The sequence below is a fragment of the Musa acuminata genome, chromosome BXJ1-1 (genome assembly GCF_036884655.1).
Source record: "Musa acuminata AAA Group cultivar baxijiao chromosome BXJ1-1, Cavendish_Baxijiao_AAA, whole genome shotgun sequence".
Taxonomy (NCBI): Eukaryota; Viridiplantae; Streptophyta; class Magnoliopsida; order Zingiberales; family Musaceae; genus Musa; species Musa acuminata.
Genome location: NC_088327.1, coordinates 351,556 through 370,771, shown reverse-complemented (window position 1 = coordinate 370,771; position 19,216 = coordinate 351,556). Strand labels below are relative to the sequence as shown.

The window sequence follows — 19,216 nt, the reverse complement described above, 5'->3', positions numbered from 1 at the left end:
CAGCACCAGGCATGCGGTTGATGAACTTTCGACTCCTATCTTGATGCTCTGCTTATCTAACATGTACTTTGAGGTGGCCCGGAAGTGGATTAGGCCGGCCAGCATGGGACATCCATCCTCTTTTGGCAGAGCTGCCAAGTCTTTTACGCTCTGTTTCAGATCTTTCTCGTTCGAGTGTCAGTCTCAGACCATCATTCATAGCTTTCTCAATCATCGGATGATTTGTGCTATCTTTCCAACACGGCTACCGTATCATTCCTGTTAGGCCAAAAGCACCGATGCGGTCCTATTTGTCTTCGAATGGAGTCACCGAGCTCTTAGTTTCTCTTATTTCCTGTGCCTTCATCAAGAGTGATCCCACCCGTGACGCTTGGATGCTTCAAGTTTTTGCTAGATCAAAGTTATACCATCAAGAGTGATCCCGGTATAGAGTTTGCAGCGGAAAATTATGCAAGCTTCACGGCATGATTCCCATGTATCATACAAAACAAAAGTGTTCTTCGAAGCTCTTCCCAATCCGTTTAACACTGATAGGTTAGGAGGTGGCCATGATCCACCTGTGAATTGATCAAGAGCAGCATAAGCAACTGAAGCAGTGGCAATAATTGCCATGACAAGAAAAAGAAGTGTGATTGAATCATTGGCATTTCTTGACTTTGGAGCTAAACAGGCACTGAGTATGGATTTCATGTAAGACACATCGAAAGGCAAACCCACAGATTGAGGTTTACATAATTACAGAAAATTGTCTGACGTTTCACCCTCAAATCTATCGATAAGATTTCTCACGACGACCATATAAACATGCAAACATCTCACTCGCGGTTTCACACAGAGAACCGCCTAGCCGTGAAGGCCTACTCATTGGATGATTTCCTTGCATCAATGCCCGAATTCCACCAGTAGGGTGTGGCAGGGCTGCTAGCCAGAGCCTTCACTCCCAATGGATTGTCCTTGCTCTGTTCATTCATTGAAGCCAAAAATATGCATAAAATAGGAAACAGAACACTAAAAAATTTCTTCAAGAAAAATTGGTACGGAGATGGATCCGCGTAATTAACGAAACCACTATGAAGAAGACATCCATGCACATAAAATTATAATAACACTTCGAGAATTGAATGAACTTACAAAGACATATCGGTGCATGTTAGAAAAAGTATGAAGAATATACATCCATGGATGCATAGTTTGTGGGAATTGGACTAAATAACAGACACAAAACAGACCGATGATTCTATCGTGGAAGTAGCCATTTCAGTAAGAAGAAACCTAGATCATATAGCATTCTTCATGTTAGAACTATGTGCTCGGACGCATGTAAAAAAATGTGTTGTGCAACCAGCTAGATGCACCACGTGGTATGCAGCAAAACTAGCATAATGTTTACAATGACTTTGGCTATGGATAATACTAAACCAATAGCAACAGTTCCTAGATCCACGATTAAGCTAATTTTCCACACAGGTATGAGTTTCTAGTTACAACATACGGCCCCTTATGTTCATAAGTCACCCACGCTTTGAGATAAGAGACTTATGAGGTCAGATCACAACCGACAGGTTGAATTGCTTTGATGATGATCATACATTAGAAAATTAATTGATTGTGAACAATGTATCGAGGAACATGAAGTTACCATTTGACAGGTTCCCGCCTGAACATTGCAAAAGGGGTAGTCCTGGGGGCAGCAGCTGTAATGATCTTCGCAGCAGGTAGCAGCTTCAGAAGGACAGCATCCCCAGGCATAGCAGTAGCGACCATTCTCATAGACACAGCAGCAGGTGGTGCCTGACAGGCAGGCGTACTGACTATCACACGAAGTTGGTGGATTCACCGAAGATGGATGACAGGGTCCATGTTTTGGATCCTTCTTTGTGGGGTAAGATGGTAGCATAGCAATACCACACTTTCCAGCAGATGTGTTGACACTACGCTCCATCCTGATATATCCTGCCTCGCCCCAGTCCTCACCCCATGAGTTCCTCACAATCCAATAGTCTTTACCATGATCTGTCCCATAACCCACAATGACAGCACCAAGATCCAGATCAGTCCCGCATCTTCCTGTGAACACCCCCTGGTACATGAGCAAAAAATTGTTGGAACGGTCAACAATCATATACCAAAAAAAAGATGGTTGTAAATGTGCACCAATCGGCTAAATGCAAACATTAACAAAGGCTACAGCTCTTTGAATTTCATAGAATCGACGAGCCTTAATAGATAACATGAAACTATCAATTATCAGGTATCAGCTACAATCTCTTCTAACATGGGGGCATGCCTCGAGGAAGTTAAAACAAATATCATAATTAGATTTACGTTGGATATACATCGGATTCCTATGCATGACATAGTTTTAAGGCTTTGTCCAAATCTCAAATGAGATTTCTTTTACCGTCACGATCTTCCGAGAAAGCAGTAGATCACATTTCTGATGCTTAATGGTCCTATTAAATAATATAATTCAAACACCAAAATTGTAACTTACAAGAGCACAGCTATGGTTAGAGAAAGAAGCAGCACATACCTCCAACCTAAGAAAGATAGCAACTGGGAGCCTCTCATCTATCTTCCACAAATAGAAAGTAACATAAAATGAATCGGGGTAAAGCAGTGTATCTGCCTCTTAGGTTTGCACAATGTTTTTCCTAATTTTGTATCAGTTGCGATAAGTTTGATGTATATGGCAAATTGCACATACAACTACATTTGTAGCATCTGACAAATATGTACATAGCAATCTGACTCAACCTCTTCCAATAAAAATGGAAGGTAATTTTCATTAGGGGTCAATAGAAGTTCGAATCGATCATTCAGCACTTATTGACAACATTGTTTAGACTATCACCATATAGGTTGTTATTCATCATAATCCGCGACAATCTAAGAACAAGCTAATGGTTAAATCTCACACCAATAACCGCTTAAATACCGGGTACTTACCGATCGGTACAGTTGGAATTCCCTGCTACCAGCCTCGATAGCAACACTGACTGGCTGATTAGCAACAGCCTTCAGTAGGGCCTTCTCATCATTAGTTGGGACATCTTCAAATCCATCGATAGAGACAGCCTTAGCATTTTTCTGCAACGAGGGCATAATCAACCAATCACCACCAATAGTAATAAACCTCTCTCTGTGCATCCATCATCCAAGTGACCATGACCAAGGCTGAGGAATATACCCTGAGCCAATTGCAGTTGTCCTCATGACCCTTGTAGGGGTAGTCGTCCTCTGTGTCGATGCCACCATTGCTGATGATGAACGCAAAGGCATAGTCCACGATTCCACCGTTGCATCCCAGGTTGTAGGCTGTATCGCAGTCCACGAGCTCCTGCTCCGATAGCCTTATGAGATCTCCAGTAACAATCTTGTTTATGCCTTCGACCGCAGCAATGGTAGCGAATGCCCAGCCGCTTGCTTCGCCAACAATTACAAGTGCATCAATTTCCAGCTACCAGCTCATCATTATGCTCAAAGAATGCACTCCCAAGAAATAGAACTTGTCAATACTAGCATTTACTGATTGTAGCCAATCGAAGCAGATAAAGATATGTGGATCCTATAGATCAAACGCTTCCATTTATACAATTGAAAACATTGCTAAACTCCAAATGTTATTGACCATACCTCAGTGTCAACGGGAGTTGGGAACCATAAGTCAACCACAAATCCAACATGAATAGGATCGTAATTCGACCGCGTGCGACAACCTTTCGAGGAGAGCAAAAGGAGACTAACCGCAGCGACCCTGGTCCTTGACGGCGGCGACGGCCCCCTCCGCCCTCCAATCGACAGAGGCCGGAAGCTCATCGCCGGCGTGGTGCACGTACCGGTGGCTCGCCACTCGATTCCGCCCGGCAGTGGCGGGGGGCCTGGTGGCGAGGTACGCCGCCCGGTACTCCTCGTTGGTGAGGTCGGCGAAGCGGTTGAGCCCGAGGTGGAACCCGCGCCCACCAGCTTCGGCGGCAGCGTTGTGGGCGTCCACGAACCGGAGGTTGTCCTTGAAGACCTCGAACCGCTTCTCCTTCTCCCCGACCGCGTCGTACGAGCGCCGGTGCTTCGCCATCCATTCCTCGTACAGCCGCCGCACATCCTCCTCGCTCCTTCGCAAGCCTCCTACCCGGCGCCTCGCCTCGTAGCTACCGATGGACATGTCCAGCGCGGCCGCGGCGGCGGCGCAGGCGGCAAGGCCAAGGAGGAGGAGGACGACAGCGACGAAAGGCTTCGAGATGACATCCATGACGCGAGATCTCGGGCACAGACAAGGCCGAAGCTTGGGTTTGCAAGCATGGCTTTTTGGAATATAGAGAGTAAACGGAGGACAGTTGTCTACTTATTTATATATTGGACTAAAAAGGTGGAAGGAAGGAGGTATTTAATGGATCAATTATGGGAGGAGAGTTGAAGACAGATAAAGAACAACATGATCCAAGAGTTTGAAGAAAGTGGTGGCAAAATAAAAATGAGAGATGCTTCATCTTTTTTTCTTTTTGTATTTTCATTTGTTTCATCAATATTTTACATTTGAATTAACATATTAGTTTATCTAGATAAATTTGGATCACAATACTTCAAAAATTTTTCATGTTGATGTGGGACTGAATTGAATATTACAATGCAATGCAGGATTTAGTATAATATGATTTGGAATCAGTCAGCTCTAATATGATAACATCAAGTGCCAAAGGATGGTCAGAAATATACTCTGATTTAAGAAAATAAGGAGTATCTCTTTGTCTAGACTTGTTATGGGTATTATGAGTTAGGGATGCTTCACTCCCACCAAGGGAGGATAATATATTCATTTACTACTTTAAGAATACATGAAAATTATACTCTTATCTTATGTTAATCATCAACATCATTATATTTTATGCATATAAAGATACAAATATGAGTTATATATAGGGTGATTTTTTTTTAAAAAAAATCTTTTATGGTTTTCTTGGAAGGTGCTCACATTTCTATTTTTCCAATATAGGGCCCCCCTTATATCGGTGAAAAATATCATTTATCAATTACACACAGAACAGCTAGATCCTCAATTTTATCATAATCATCGCCCTCGAGAGAGAGGAAAAAGATTGACAAGGGTGAAGGTGGTATGATGATCCTAATACCAAGAGGAAGGCAATGGACGAGATCATCAACCATAAGGAGCACGATCAATAGGGCAAGTAAGGAGGAAAGGAAAGCTTTTACCATCGTTTGTCTTCTTCTCCTAAACCTCTTTCCCTTTTCCTTGATGATCCAAGAGAAGATAGAGGAGAACTTGACAATTAGAACGGCAATGGGAGATGAATGACTCGGTAACATGTACCATTAGTTACTTAGAATAATAGTTATTCTAATCCCTATTATAACCCTCGTTTTTATCTCAATTACATCAAAATTTAGCTCTAAAGTAATTTTTTTAAAAAAAATATATATTTTTTCATAATTAATTTACTGCCAATGGCAAGTAGATATAATAAAACCTTTAATTGATTTTAAGACTCTTATGATCATAAATAAATAAATTACTTTTTTTTCTTTCATATTTTCACATTTTTTTAGGAGATTTCTATTAACAATTTTTTTTACTATTTATAATCTCATTTTATAATTTTTATATCTCGAAAATACCCCTATGCTAATTGATGTGAATGCTCTCGTTATTGAATTTCGATCAACTCTTATGACCTCTTTTTACCTTTTTTTTTTTTTTCCTTTTTCTCGAGCGATGAATGTTATCTTTGTCCTTATTATCGAGCAGCATATTATTTTTCGTTGAGCGATGAATGACTTACGAGATGAATTATGACATCAAGTGATGTGGAACAATAAAATGATATTAGTGTAGCTAGGGTTTCGGTATCGACGCTCATGAGTATAATTGATCCATAGATGAAAGATGAGTATGAAATAGGATATATTAAGTAATTAAAAGATTTTACTTAGTAAAATTAATTATATTTTATTATTATTATGTTAAGTGATTACCAATAGTAAAAGACTGAAGAGAAAAGGGGGCTTTGATGTAGGTTAATGCAGAGTGTATATTTGTATTTAGATTTATTGGTGTAAATTTACTATTACTAAGATTTTTTTGAAGGAAAGATATATACAAACATATTTAATTCATACGACCAAACGTAGGGGTTGATAAAAAAAAAGGAAAAGAAGAAAAAGGACTTGGAACGACCGAGCGAGCGAGCGAGACGATCGGTCGGCGACGATGATGGATCCATCGAGCGGCGGTGGAGGGGGCGAAGGAGGAGGGTCGTCGTTTCTGTCGGCGTGGGTCGCCGCCGCATCCCGGCGGCACCAGCACCTGCTCGACAAGGCCACGCCGCACGTGCGCCGGCGCTGGGCCTGGTTGGGCGTCCTGGCCCTCGTCTACACCGTCCGCGTCTGGATCGCTCAGGGCTTCTACATCGTCTCATACGCTCTCGGCATCTACCTCCTCAACCTCTTCATCGCCTTCCTCTCCCCCCAGGTCGACCCCGAGATCCAGGAGGTCGTCGATGGTGGCCCCGGCCCTTCCCTGCCCACCCGCTCATCCGATGAGTTCCGCCCCTTCGTCCGGCGCCTCCCCGAATTCAAGTTCTGGTCAGTGCGGTTCCCCCATTCGATCTCTTTTTCCCCTTGTTTCTAATCACATTTTGAGCTCGCATTTTTATCTCGATTAATAACGCTGGAATTTTTATGTGAAAAATAGAAGGGTATGATTTTGTTGACGTTATTTCTTGCTTTGACCGACTGTATCAATTCAAAAAGAAAAAAAAAAAAAAGAGGCTTTTTATCTAACTTTGCTGTGGATGTGAAGATACTTCTGAACCATGTATATGGTGGATAGACTACGCAAGGATTAAAGATAAGGCTCATGGTAGGATGTTTTGGGCAAAACGGGCCAATTCAACCTTAGATGTTGATGTTATCCTTCTTTCCGCAGATCTCATTAAGGACGTGCCCTATGCCACAATTAATCGGTGACAACGGGTAGCTTGTGAAGATATTGTGGATCTTCCCATAGGTCAAAAGTATTGTCCTTCTGATCCCTAGTATCAATTTACTGTGTTAGTAAATGAATATCTTGATAGATGGTGGACTCTCTTAACGAAGACAAAAGAAGATTCTGTGAGAAATTTCTCAACTGTGGAGTTATATATCATCTTAAATTGCACAACACGTTTTTTACCTCGATGCTAGCAACATCAATGGATCTAAACACTCTTTAGTGATCACGATGGTCGCTGATCTACCTAACTCCAATTGTCGTCAAGTACTGGTTAACAGAATATACTTGTCTTTGTTGTCCTGTTAATGAACAAGGAGTAGTTGATCAGTGGTCATTGTTTCTAGGAATTTTGTCTAGTCTCTTCAAGGGAATCATGAGAATGAGATTGAGCAAAAGAGATTATTGAATTTGGGTATTACAGGTTGGACTTACAGGTCTTGAGCATCAAGACATTAGAATCTAACCGAAAGCTAATCTCTTACATGTTTGTTGAGATGTCTTGTGGACGGTCATGACCTATTGTAAGTTCAACATAACAGGTGTGATTTTTCAAGGGAAATATACTTGGTTGTCATCTGATAGATGCTATATAGTGAAAATAGTTGTTTATGAGCTTGCTGATGTCAAGCATATTTGATCTTGTGATTTGTTTCATAACAAATGTCCTAAAGCAACCAAAACATTGATTTGATCTTTTCTTTGGCTTGAATGCCAAATGGATATCAAGAACTCTAAAATTGTCCAGATCAGTGCTCCACCTTCCTGCCATAAGTCAAAACCTAACCAAGTTAGCTTGGCTTGATCAAGACTAATTATGTCATTTCTTCGTTTAGGGAAGCAAGAAGGATTTGCTGTTGACATGATATGAGCTATAAAAATGTTCCTGTAAGCGAAAGAGTTACACCAGAGGCATGTGCATCCTGATAGTTGGCATGACACGGGAAAATTGCATAACATATGTGAATTCTGTTGTTGAAATTTTCTGTGTTTTTGCCTGTGATTGCTTTCTTTATTCTTCTTTCATAGCTTAGACGTATGATTGTTTATCTAATTTGGAAAGACCATGCACTATATGTCCTGCTGGATTAGTTTTTTTCACTCCATTAAAGATTTTGCTCCTACCATCAATATGTTTATCAACCTGCTTCTTCATGCTTAGGAATATGGTTATGAGGGTTATTGGTGTTGGGTTGTTCTGGATATATTGGAATATAATAAGTTTGTAGCACTACTTGAGCTAAGCGGCAAAGTTCTGGATGCTTTAGGAATCACACAGATGCTATGTTTATACTGCAAATAGATACATGAACATGTGAAATGCAGGTTTTAAGATGACAAAATTGTGACGACTAAGAGAAAATGAAGGCATTGGATCACACGATTCAACTGTTCTCAAATGAAGAAAGGCAGCCATTAGTATCTCATTAGAGATTGAGTACATTTTCCATCTTCTCAAGTTGTATGGGTGGGATTGGCATAGCATAGTACCTACTCCGGATGCTTTGGTGGCACTGTGGCACAACTAGCATATGCATACGACGGGTTGGACTTGTGACTTGCCAACTAGTGTGTCTCTTCTGAAGGTTGGAAGAGTTGCTCATCCAACAGTTTGGTAGTTTGTACGTCTTATCAGGAGCAGGAAAACATGGGTATCCTGCATCTGTAGCTATAATATTTTATTTGCTGTGATGCTCCTGAAATCCCAGTAACCTGCCATCACAGTAAATTTGTTTTGAATTCCTAGCTGTTTATATTTATCTGATATAATATTATTTCTGCAAAATTGGATCACGCTGCTAGACCGCTGTGCATCAGATGGTTTGCCTTATCTTTCATTCTTTTGCTCTTTCTTCATTTCTGTTTTTTCTCTATGAATATTTGTTTGCTGTGTTGAAATTGCAATTTGTTTTGTGGCATTGGTAACAATTTTGAGTTGCAGGTATTCCATTACAAAAGCTTTTTGCATTGCTTTCGTATTGACGTTCTTCAGTGTGTTTGATGTGCCTGTATTTTGGCCTATTCTGCTCTTCTACTGGTTCGTGCTGTTCACAGTTACAATGAAAAGACAGATTCTTCACATGATCAAATACAAATATGTTCCATTCACCTTCGGAAAGCAGGTATCCTAAATCTTCTTTCCAGTTAAAATATAATTTTCCTACTATTCTAGTGTCCTGACCACTGGTCTAACTTGTTGTTTTAGCGTTACACTAAGAAGAAAGAGGTCGTCTCCGACGATGCTAGTCTTCCTAGTAACTGAACCGCAAGCATGTGTTGAACTCCAAAGATGAAGAGGTCAAAGTGTTCATGCCAAATCATCTAGATGCTGGTAGCTTTCTATTGTTCAACCGAGTTGGGATAACCTGAGGTCGACGGAGCATTAGGCTCACACGACAGGGAGCGAGGTTTACAGAAACAGCAGCCGATGGCCTTTGTGACCTCCTCCACATTGTTTTACCTGTTGAAACACTAGCTGTATTTTACCTTTTGGCTAAGCATTAGGCTGATATCGGATGACAAGTCAGGGTGTGAAGATTAGCAAAACCATCACTTTTTATTCCTTCCATCATGTTGTGATATTTCTAAACGTTGCTGTTTGTTGGATAAGCAATGATGATATTTGCCATGCCGATAACCTACATATTTCTGATGGCACACACTTGAGTTGTGTTTCCTAAAACTCTTGCTTATACTATATGAAAACATCAGCCATTCTATTGTGCTTCATTTCTGAGTTATATTTCTGTGAATAGAACAGGATAGGGTTCTTATTTTCCAGAAAGAGGAAAAATCATTTACTTAAAAAAAACCATTTTTGTAATCCTGCTAACGAAAGTGTGGGCCACACTCATCCACCCCCTGAGGTTTCAGGGGTGACACAGTCCATGATCTGGAACGTAGTTGCGACCGTGATTGGTGGCGATCGTGAGCAAGATCACGAGGTGCACAATAGTCAACTGCGCTTGACCTCAAGAGTTTTCTCCCGCCCGCACTATCATCCTCCTGTCAAGAGTCTCAACCACAACAACATAGGATTTACTTTTATTTATTTATAATGTTCCAAGGAAAAGGAGGTATTGCCATTGAGTCCACAATGATGCCTCCCTCGTCTCACACTTTTCCCCACGCAGCTTTCGTCTTCTTCGTCTTCAAACAAAGGAATGCAGCAGCAGCAGCATTGGACCATGGACAATAAACATGAGTTACTACTGTTCGCTTCTTCTTCTTCTTCTTCCTTTCACTGCATGCGGATGCTTAGGAAAGCGCATTTAGTATAGTTTTCAGACACTGTTGCGTGACGTTTTCTCCATTGATTGATTGGGAATTTGCCCCCCCCTTTTTTATATTTTGACTGATGGGATGACTCCTTGAGCTGAAAAGGGCAAACATATGGCTTCCTTTGAAGCAGATCCTTTTGCTGTTCGGCTGCTTTTTATGTGTGGGATTTCTGGGTGTTGGCATCGATGAAACCCGTTCGGGCAACGAGAGTGAGAGGAGTGGTTTATGATATCCGTGTACTCTTCCCCATGCACAGCAGCCTGATCTTTATACTCTAGCGATTGGCAGAGTGCAGGTGCCACCGCGTTCTAGAGGGGATTTTGAAATCACCAACAGGTCCTCCGATGCTCATCACCGATTGCAATGGTGGTTTTTCAGTAGATCCATCGCCTTTATCACCATCCCTTGGATTACCTATTTTTGTGTTAATTATGCATTCTTTTTTTATGACTGACGAATCATGTCATTTTTTTTGCTTTCTAATTTAAAAGAGAATCCCCGAGGTTTCTTTTCTGGAGATGACAACTACTTGTCTTCTTAACCTAGCAAATGGCCTCATTGGCTCCTTGACTCTGAGCCGTGGTGGTCCTTAGTTTAGCACCAAAGCTGATGGAGGAGGAGGGCATCTCGTTCCTTCGAACCAACACCCACTGTATCTCACGAGGTCGAAAGAAGACACGCTTTTATTTACACTGTTCGAGTATTCCTTGGGAGTGTGTGAGGGGTAGACTGACTGCCAAAGATTTCACCTATATAAGAAGACCAAGTCACAGCGAGTTTCAAACTTCTCCACGGAAATAATGCTGTTGTGTGTCCCAAAAGTAGTAGAAAATGTCTGCTCAGCCTGCAGAGTAGACAAGAAAGAGACATCGAAGCAATAGTAAATGGAAGGACGAGAGAAAAGGCTGTCCGAAACCCCTGACCATTTCCTCAATTGAGACCTCTTCCCTTCACAATGCTTGCAGGAAAGGGACAGTAGAGAGGGAGGGAGTAGATAGAGATATATACCACCATACAACAAATCGACACAAAAGCGAGCGATGGAGTCGCGAGGAGGCGTTATCCCCGACTCCTATTCCCTCTTCTCCTTCTCGTCTTCCTGCTTGCTTCTGTAGTAGCTCTTTAGTTCGGCGAAGAAGAAAGGGAACAAACCATGGCTGTTTTGTCACTTTTCGACTCGCTCTACTGCCAAGAAGACAGCTTGGAGCTGGAAGAAGAGCGAACGGGACCGGTGCCGCCGGTTTTGGATGAGCTGGCGGCGGTGGCGGAAGAGGAGTGGGCTAACGTACTCTGCTTCTTGGCGGCCAAGGAAGAGTAGACCCGCCCCGAGCTGCCGGTTGACTGTGGCGGGGAAGACACGTACCTGCTGTCGGCAAGGAGGGAGGCAGTGGAGTGGGTGGCCCGCACCGCCGCGCGCCGCGCATTCTCCGTCCTCACGGCGATGCTCGCCGTAAACTACTTGGACCGGTGCTTCCTCCCCTCTGCCGCCGCCGGCGGGCTCCGTCTCCAAAAGGACAAGCCGTGGATGGGGCGGCTGGCGGCAGTGGCCTGCCTGTCCTTGGCGGCGAAGGTGGAGGAGACCAGTGTCCCCCTGCTTCTTGACCTGCAGGCGGCTGCGACGCCAGAGCCGGAAGAGAATAAGTACGTGTTCGAGGCCAAGACTATCCGGCGGATGGAGCTCCTGGTCCTCTCCACGCTCAGCTGGCGGATGAATCCCGTCACTCCACTCTCTTTCGTCCACCACCTTCTTCTTCGACTCTATCCCAAATATAAGAACGCCATCTCCACCACGACCGCCGCCCGTATCCGGGAGCTGGTCGGCGGATGCGAAACCATTCTCCTCTCCGTCATAGCTGGTGAGTGCTCATCAAAATGCGCTGCTTTCGCCTCAAAACCTTTTGTCTTTTTGGTTAACCTGACCTCGTCCATGGATTGGTTTACTGAAGACTGGAGATGGGTCCGGTATCCTGCATCCGCGTGGGCCGCTGCGGCGCTGCTCCACGCGGCTGACGGCGGTGGAGGCGCTGCCGCCGCTGCTTCCGACTTCTACGAGACCCACCGCCTCGTTGCCTTCCTCGACGTTCCAAAGGTTGGTTCTGGTTCAGTTATTGGCATGTTACTTATGCATTAATTGCTTCGTTGTCGTATATACTCTGCTAACATGTCAAAGTAATCTACAGGAAAAGGTGGAGGAGTGTTATCAGCTCATCATGGAATCGATGGTTCACGACGGTGGCATCACTGGCCACAAGCGAAAGCATTGGACTTCGTCCTTGTCCCACTGCCACACTTGGCCAGGTAGTCCTGATGGGGTGGTCGGTTCCTGCTTCAGTTGCGAGAGCTCGTCGAGCGGTGGCGATTCCTGGACAATCTGCCCATCCTCGGTGTCATCTTCGCCGGAGATTCGTCCTTCCAAGAGGCCAAATAGCACTGCCAACAAAACCATTGGAGACGAAGGAATCGTGGAGGAGGGTGTCCTCTTCGCTTTTGTTCCGATGTGACAAGCATGAACTGGTTACTGTGTTGGAAGACGGAGCTATTCTAAACGACTCCGGTGGCCGTGGGGCAGAAGAACGCTAGAGAGGAGGAAACATAGATTGGATGCCTTTGTTCATTCATCTGTTGTCTCTATCCTTTGGGTTAAGAAACTGCTACATTCTCCCAGCCGTTCATCGTAGTTGTTCTCCTATCACTTGTCGTCGATGCATGTTTACTCCTCATCCCCTGAAACCTATTTATATTTTGAGAAGTTAATCTCTCTCTCTCTCTCTCTCTCTCTCTCTCTCTCTGATATTAGGCAGTGTAGCAAACATTGATCGAGCTCTCAAGTTCTCGGCATTCTTCCTTGAAAGCTGATTGTAGAGGAAGAGACATGCAAACACATTGATGACCTGTCTGTTTGCACCGACCGGGCTATGAGTTTCTATTCTCTTTTGCATTCACCATTCTTGCTGATGCTCTTTTCTTTTCCTTTGCCTTTCTTCCACAGACTTAAAGTCCATTTTCTATATCATCTGAGTTAGAGAGAGAGAGAGAGAGAGAGAGAGAGAGAGATGTGTCCTGCTTGCATGGAACAGGATTTGATACGGTAGGTGAGTGGCTACAGTGGTTGTTAATATGAGTTGGAAGTATCTGCTTGGACTTCGATGGCCTTTTGACCTCAAGAAGGGAGCTGACGACCAAGAAGCCCCCACACAATCGACAACATGCATGCCAGCTTCCATGGAATTCTCGAGTTCGCCCCATAGTTTAGACTAACCCTACGGGAACAGCTTGCGCATCTTCGAAGTCTCACTGGACGACACCCACAAACCCTCTCCCCATGTGAAGCTTTCCTCTGACTTTCCACCCCTCTCCCCCCTTCCGGTACGAGATCATGTGTTTGTCATTACCCGTTCCAAGGCATAATACAAACCCACCCTCTCTTATGTGCTTCCCTTTGATTAGGAAAAGACAGCTTAAACAAAAAGAGCCTCTTTTGCTCCACTGCAAGTCTTTCGAACGGGCTATCGAAAGGACCAACAACTGTGTCGTGTCCTTGGGTACTCCTGTCTCTCACTTTTTCTCTCTACCTCTCTGCCCTTCTTCTCTTTCTATCTCTCCGTTCAAACACAACCTACTGCAGCATAGGAAGAGCAGCAGAATCCTGAAGAAAGCAGGTTGGATTGCAGTGAGCAATACTAGGAGTAGTTATTCTGGTGTCATGAGATCGCATGCATTTTTCCATCACCCACAGTCTCCGTTGTGGCTTCATTGCCCTTTTGCTATGACCAAGCAAAATAGATTGACATTAGAGAGTTAAAAGCACAGTCGCAGTTCGGATCATGTGTTTCATTGCATGTTTTGACGGCTTGGAGAACAAAAGTATTTATTATGCTTCGAACAGAGAAAGAGGGAGGGGAAAACTGAGACGATCCAAGTGTCTCTCGAGACGTAATCGAGTCACAGAAACCCCGAAAGAATCCAACTTTCCACAGTGTGAGATTCCAATCATGACTTTGAAATAAAGAAGAGGTTGGAAATGAGATCTTCTTGTGTGGTGGGTAGACTGATTTCTTGAACTGCTGACCCATGAAATTGACATACCGAGAGAGCCATGACTCCTTGTGTCCCTTCTACGTGGGGAGGCAGATAGGACTTGTCCGCTTTTCTTCATCATTAGTTTTCTGCTGCGTTTGCTCGTCGCATGGTGGAGTCCGGTTGGACACAGCTCGAGAACGCAAGTGGCTTGGCTTCTGTCGATCAATCACCTCGTACTAATCTCCTCATGAATTCAAAGACTCATGATCGATCATGAACCTGCCCCTCTCCGCCAAAACGGGCGGTAGGGTTCCAGCTGTGGTTTTTTCTTCTTTGTCCAAGAGAGTGTAGTGTATATGCACAGCTCAATGATTGTGGAAGAATATGATGGCAAGTTCATCTCTTTTCTTTTTTGACCTGCTCCTGCACACTGCTTTCCCTCCTTTGACAACAGCGACAGTCGATTTGTTTTCTGATTACAGATCATAATCCAGATAGAAGAAAACTATGTATGAAGATTTCCTACTCTCTCTCTCTCTCTCTCTCTCTCTCTCTCTCTCTCTTTCTCTGTATGTGTGTGATCTGAAGAGGGGACCTGCTGCAAGAGTGCCATGGTTGTGTGTATATTGTGCGGACATGTTGGGACTCCCGGCAAAGCCTTTAATGTGATAAATGCTGTTGCCATAAATGAAACAGAAATCTACAGTGCGTGCTCGGAACGAGCATGGAAGATTATGGTGGGAGGCTTTGTCCATCATCATTCATCATTCTGCAGCATTTATGGAGGAACAGTATGTGGTTGTGGATTTGGTGAATTCAATGAGGTGTAGAGGTGTAGAGGTGCAGAGGAACGTTGCATTTGATTCAGAGAGCTGCTTGATTGTTACAGCAGCCAGATCTTAACGACACCTCTCTCTCTCTCTCTCTCTCTCTCTCTCTCTCTCTTGGTGACCGGAGATGATGAGGGAGGGTGAATCAGCTCCTGCGTACATTGCTGCCATTTTACTTCCTACATAGGCTGTCTGGAGATTCCTCTCTGGTGGTGGTGGTGCCAATGCTGTGCATGGCGCACGTAGATTAGGTTTGACTATTAAAATAGATCTCATGTTGTGCATCATACTAAAGAAATGTATGCACTATTTTAGGATCTAAATCTACGTGTATAGTTGACATCAACCCTCGGAAGGCAGATGATTGAAATATCTCTAATTTAATCACACATCAAATATGGCAGTAGAGTATTTGGCTCATATAAAATAAATAGATGAGTGTACTATCATTAAATCTAAACATTTTAAATCCTATTATTATAGACCCATCAGATAAATAAATATGTTATTATATCGAACCACATCAACTAATGTGTAGGTCGGTAATATAAATGCTCGTTGCACACTTATCGATCTATGTCCATATTTGAAATCCTTTAAATCCAAGGACACGAGTTAAGTTACAAGAGTATCCAAATATATCCAAAAATAATATGTATATATTCTATGAATTTAAGAAAATATATTTTTTATGCACAATTACATTCATTTTGCATTCTCACATTCAGATTTATTCGAGAGGTTCTCTTTGCCGGATTTATTCATTTATATATATATATATATATATATATATATATATATATATATATATATATATATATATATCTTGATCAAGAGGCCTTTGTAAGAAGGCTGGGCCTCCAAATTGGGCTTTTATGGACCTTCTTCGGACGTCCAAGAGATAGCCCAATTTGAACTCGGCCCCAATTTACTAAAGTCGCCGCCATCGCCGTCGCCAGTACCACATCCCCCCTCCTCGATCGGTCATCTTTGAAACCCTCCCTCTTCGTCGATGACCGCATGAGATGGGCGGCGGTAGTAGCCAACAAAGCCCCATCTCTTCTCCGGAGAATGGGGGCTTCTCCCCTCTCCTCCTTCTACGCCGCCGCCGAGGTCGACTCCATCTGCGCCCCGCACGACGCCTGGGAGCTCGTCATCTCCGAGAGGGTCCTCACCATCCTCCACACCGTCCCCTCCTTCGAGCCCCACCTCGACTTCCTCTCCCCGATCCTCACCCACCACGTCGTCGAGGAGGTCCTCGCCGACGCCCCCACCGCCCCGTTCGCATTTCGCTTCTTCTCCTGGGTCTCCAGGCAGCGCCACCTCCGCAGCTGGGTCTCCCACAACCGCATCATCTCCATCCTCCGCTCCCCAGGCGGCTTCGACTCCGCCTGGCGTGCCCTCGCCGACCTCGGCCGCCAGGGCGTGCCCGTCGCCCCGGCCGCCTTTGCCGCCCTCATCTCCGCCTACTCAGCCTCCGGGATGGCCGAGAAGGCCGTAGAGGCCTTCGGCCGGATGTCGGAGTTCGGCAGCCGCCCCAACACCTTCGCCTACAACACCTTGCTGCGGATCTTCGTCGATAAAGATGTGATATTGCTCGCCCTGGCGATATATAACCATATGATCAAGTCGGATTGCCGTCCCAATCGGTCCACCTTCATCATCTTGATGGGCGGATTGTGCAATGCGGGGAAGACGGAGGACGCGCTGGCGCTGTTCGACGAAATGCTCCAGCAAGACATATCCCCGAGCACAATGGTTTACACCGTGTTCCTCTCGTCGCTCTGCAAGACCGACAGGCTTGACGACGCGAGCAGGCTGTTGGATTCCATGAAGCAGGACAATTACAAGCCGGACTCCATCACCTACCACGCGTTGTTGAGTGGGTTCTGCAAGTCGGGGAGGATCGACGAAGCTTTCGAGCTTCTGAGGGCGTTCGAGGACGACGGGTTTGTGCTAGGCCTAAGCGGATATAGCTGTTTGATCGATGGGTTATTCAAGGCCGGGAGATTCGAGGAGGCGTGCCGGCATTACAAGGAAATGCTGGAGAAGAATGTGGCTCCGGACTGCAAGCTTTACACAATAATGATCAGGGGCTACACCGAAGTTGGCCAGGTGGAGGAAGCCTTGTCCTTCTTGTCCGAGATGGGCGGCCGAGGTCTGGTTCCTGACACATTCTGCTACAACAGCCTGATCAAGGGCCTCTGCGACGTTGGGCACTTGGACAGGGCTCGCTCGCTGGTCTTGGAGATCTCGCAGCACGATCGATTCCCCGACTCGGCCACCTACACCATCATGATCTGTGGACTGTGCAAGGAGGGGCTCGTCGATGAGGCACGCAACATATTCGACGAAATGGAGAAGCTGGGGTGCGTCCCGACCGTGATGACGTTTAATGCTCTCATCGACGGGCTCTGCAAGGCCGGGAAGCTGGAAGAGGCCCACATTCTCTTCTACAAGATGGAGATGGGGAAGAACCCCTCCCTGTTCCTCCGGCTCTCGCAGGGCGCTGACAGGATCCACGACAGCAACAGCCTCCGTCAGTTGGTGGAGGAGTTGTGCGGCTCCGGCCATGTGCTCAAAGCATACAGGCTCCTCCGTGGCATCATCGACAGCGGCGTCGTGCCTGATATCGTCACGTACAACACCCTGATCAATGGTTTGTGCAAGGCCGGGAATACCGATGGCGCAATGAAGCTCTTCAAGGAGCTTCACCTCAAGGGGCACTCTCCCGATGCAGTCACATACGGCACGCTCATGGACGGCCTCCTCAAGGTGCACCAAGAGGACGAAGCCTTGACGGTGCTCCAGCACATGTTGCGGAGTGGGCGCAGCCCTGGCGTGTCGATATACGGCATGCTGATGCGGGCATTGTGCAGGAAGAAGAAGGTCTCCCGGGCGGTGACGCTCTGGTTGAACCATCTCTGGCAGGCGCGCAGAGCTCCCGAAGACGCCGAAGCCATCACGACAGCACGGAAGCAGTTCATGGAAGGGAACCTGGAAGAAGTCATCAGAGGCTTGGTAGCGATGGACCGGAAGCGTGGCGTGGCCGGTCCCTTTCCTTACACGATATGGCTGATCGGCTACTGCCGGATGCACAAGGTGGACGAAGCTCTCACGATCTTCACCACCCTGACGGAGTCGGACGTCGATGCTACGCCGCCCAGCTGCGTGCACCTCATCAACTACCTGTGCCGGAACTGGAAGCTGGAGGCGGCGGTCGACGTGATGATGTACGCACTGGAGAAAGGCTTCTTCTTCATGCAACCGGTGGGCAATCGCTTGATAAAGAGACTCTGCGCACACAGCAAGAAGGATGCAGCCCAAGAACTGGTTCGAAGGATGCAGCTCGCCGGATACGACATGGATGTTTACCTCCGGACAACCACCAAGGTGTTTCTGTACGGTGATTAGATAGATCGGCACCGGCATCGGACTATCATCCTCCCCTTTTCGTTTGAGTCGTAGAAGATTGATTTGGCTGATGCCCCATTTTTGGATGAACATGATTTGTCATTGATGCGGGTGGGTGGGTGGGTGGGTTTCTTTAACCCTTGTAACATAACATCAATAAGCAAAAAGAAAATGATCGGCAATTTAGTGTGTGATTGCAAATATTTCTTGCTCATAGCATCACGAGATTGGATTTTCTCGCTCCGTAGTACATATCATTCTGCTGGAAATACAAATAGAAAGGTCAAGATCTCATATTCGATTCATTCGTCGATCGCAAAGCAAAGAGCCATCGCATCATATTATTGCATCGGGTCGGGACATATGTACACGATGTGTTGGCCTCCTCGGAAACTATAATTCTCTTTGGCCGACTTTGCCCCGGGCATCGTTCCCTTCGGTGGGGTTCTCGTGAACCACCTGCACCGGCCTCTGCTCTTGCTGTCCTTGCCCGGCCGACGTCCGGCAATCCGTCGTCTCCACCACTTTCGTCTCCTTCACCCCTCCTCCTCCTCCTCCTCCTCCTCCTCCGGCGGGCGGAGTCTGTGTGGCGCCGGCGCTGGTCTTTTCCTTCACCGGTGCGTACGCAACAACAAGATCAGGCTGCGGAAAGCAGATACAAGTA

General features: G+C 45.5%; 3 protein-coding genes and 1 pseudogene across 4 annotated transcripts; 3 read left to right on the top strand and 1 right to left on the bottom strand.

Annotated features, from left to right (window-relative positions):
* Positions 1-611: 611 nt before the first annotated feature.
* Positions 612-4,318, bottom strand: LOC135672373 (oryzain alpha chain-like). The gene is made up of 5 exons (XM_065180871.1): positions 3,748-4,318; positions 3,191-3,426; positions 2,950-3,090; positions 1,640-2,080; positions 612-959 (listed from the first exon to the last, which is right to left on the bottom strand). The coding sequence occupies exons 1-5, from the start codon at positions 4,247-4,249 to the stop codon at positions 858-860; spliced, it is 1,422 nt and encodes a 473-aa protein (XP_065036943.1). The 5' UTR covers positions 4,250-4,318; the 3' UTR covers positions 612-857.
* A 1,827-nt stretch (positions 4,319-6,145) lies between these two features.
* On the top strand, positions 6,146-9,650 carry LOC135672303 (protein RER1A-like). Its single transcript, XM_065180787.1, has 3 exons — positions 6,146-6,600; positions 8,949-9,129; positions 9,213-9,650. Exons 1-3 carry the CDS (start codon positions 6,227-6,229, stop codon positions 9,267-9,269), a joined length of 612 nt encoding a protein of 203 aa, XP_065036859.1. The 5' UTR covers positions 6,146-6,226; the 3' UTR covers positions 9,270-9,650.
* Positions 9,651-11,303: 1,653 nt separating this feature from the next.
* On the top strand, positions 11,304-12,935 carry LOC135679747 (cyclin-D3-2-like; annotated as a pseudogene). The gene is made up of 3 exons (XR_010515330.1): positions 11,304-12,144; positions 12,235-12,377; positions 12,469-12,935. The product of XR_010515330.1 is annotated as a cyclin-D3-2-like (transcript).
* Positions 12,936-16,103: 3,168 nt separating this feature from the next.
* On the top strand, positions 16,104-18,681 carry LOC135672045 (pentatricopeptide repeat-containing protein At1g79540-like). The gene has a single exon (XM_065180522.1). The coding sequence runs from the start codon at positions 16,159-16,161 to the stop codon at positions 18,550-18,552; it is 2,394 nt and encodes a 797-aa protein (XP_065036594.1). The 5' UTR covers positions 16,104-16,158; the 3' UTR covers positions 18,553-18,681.
* Positions 18,682-19,216: the final 535 nt, after the last annotated feature.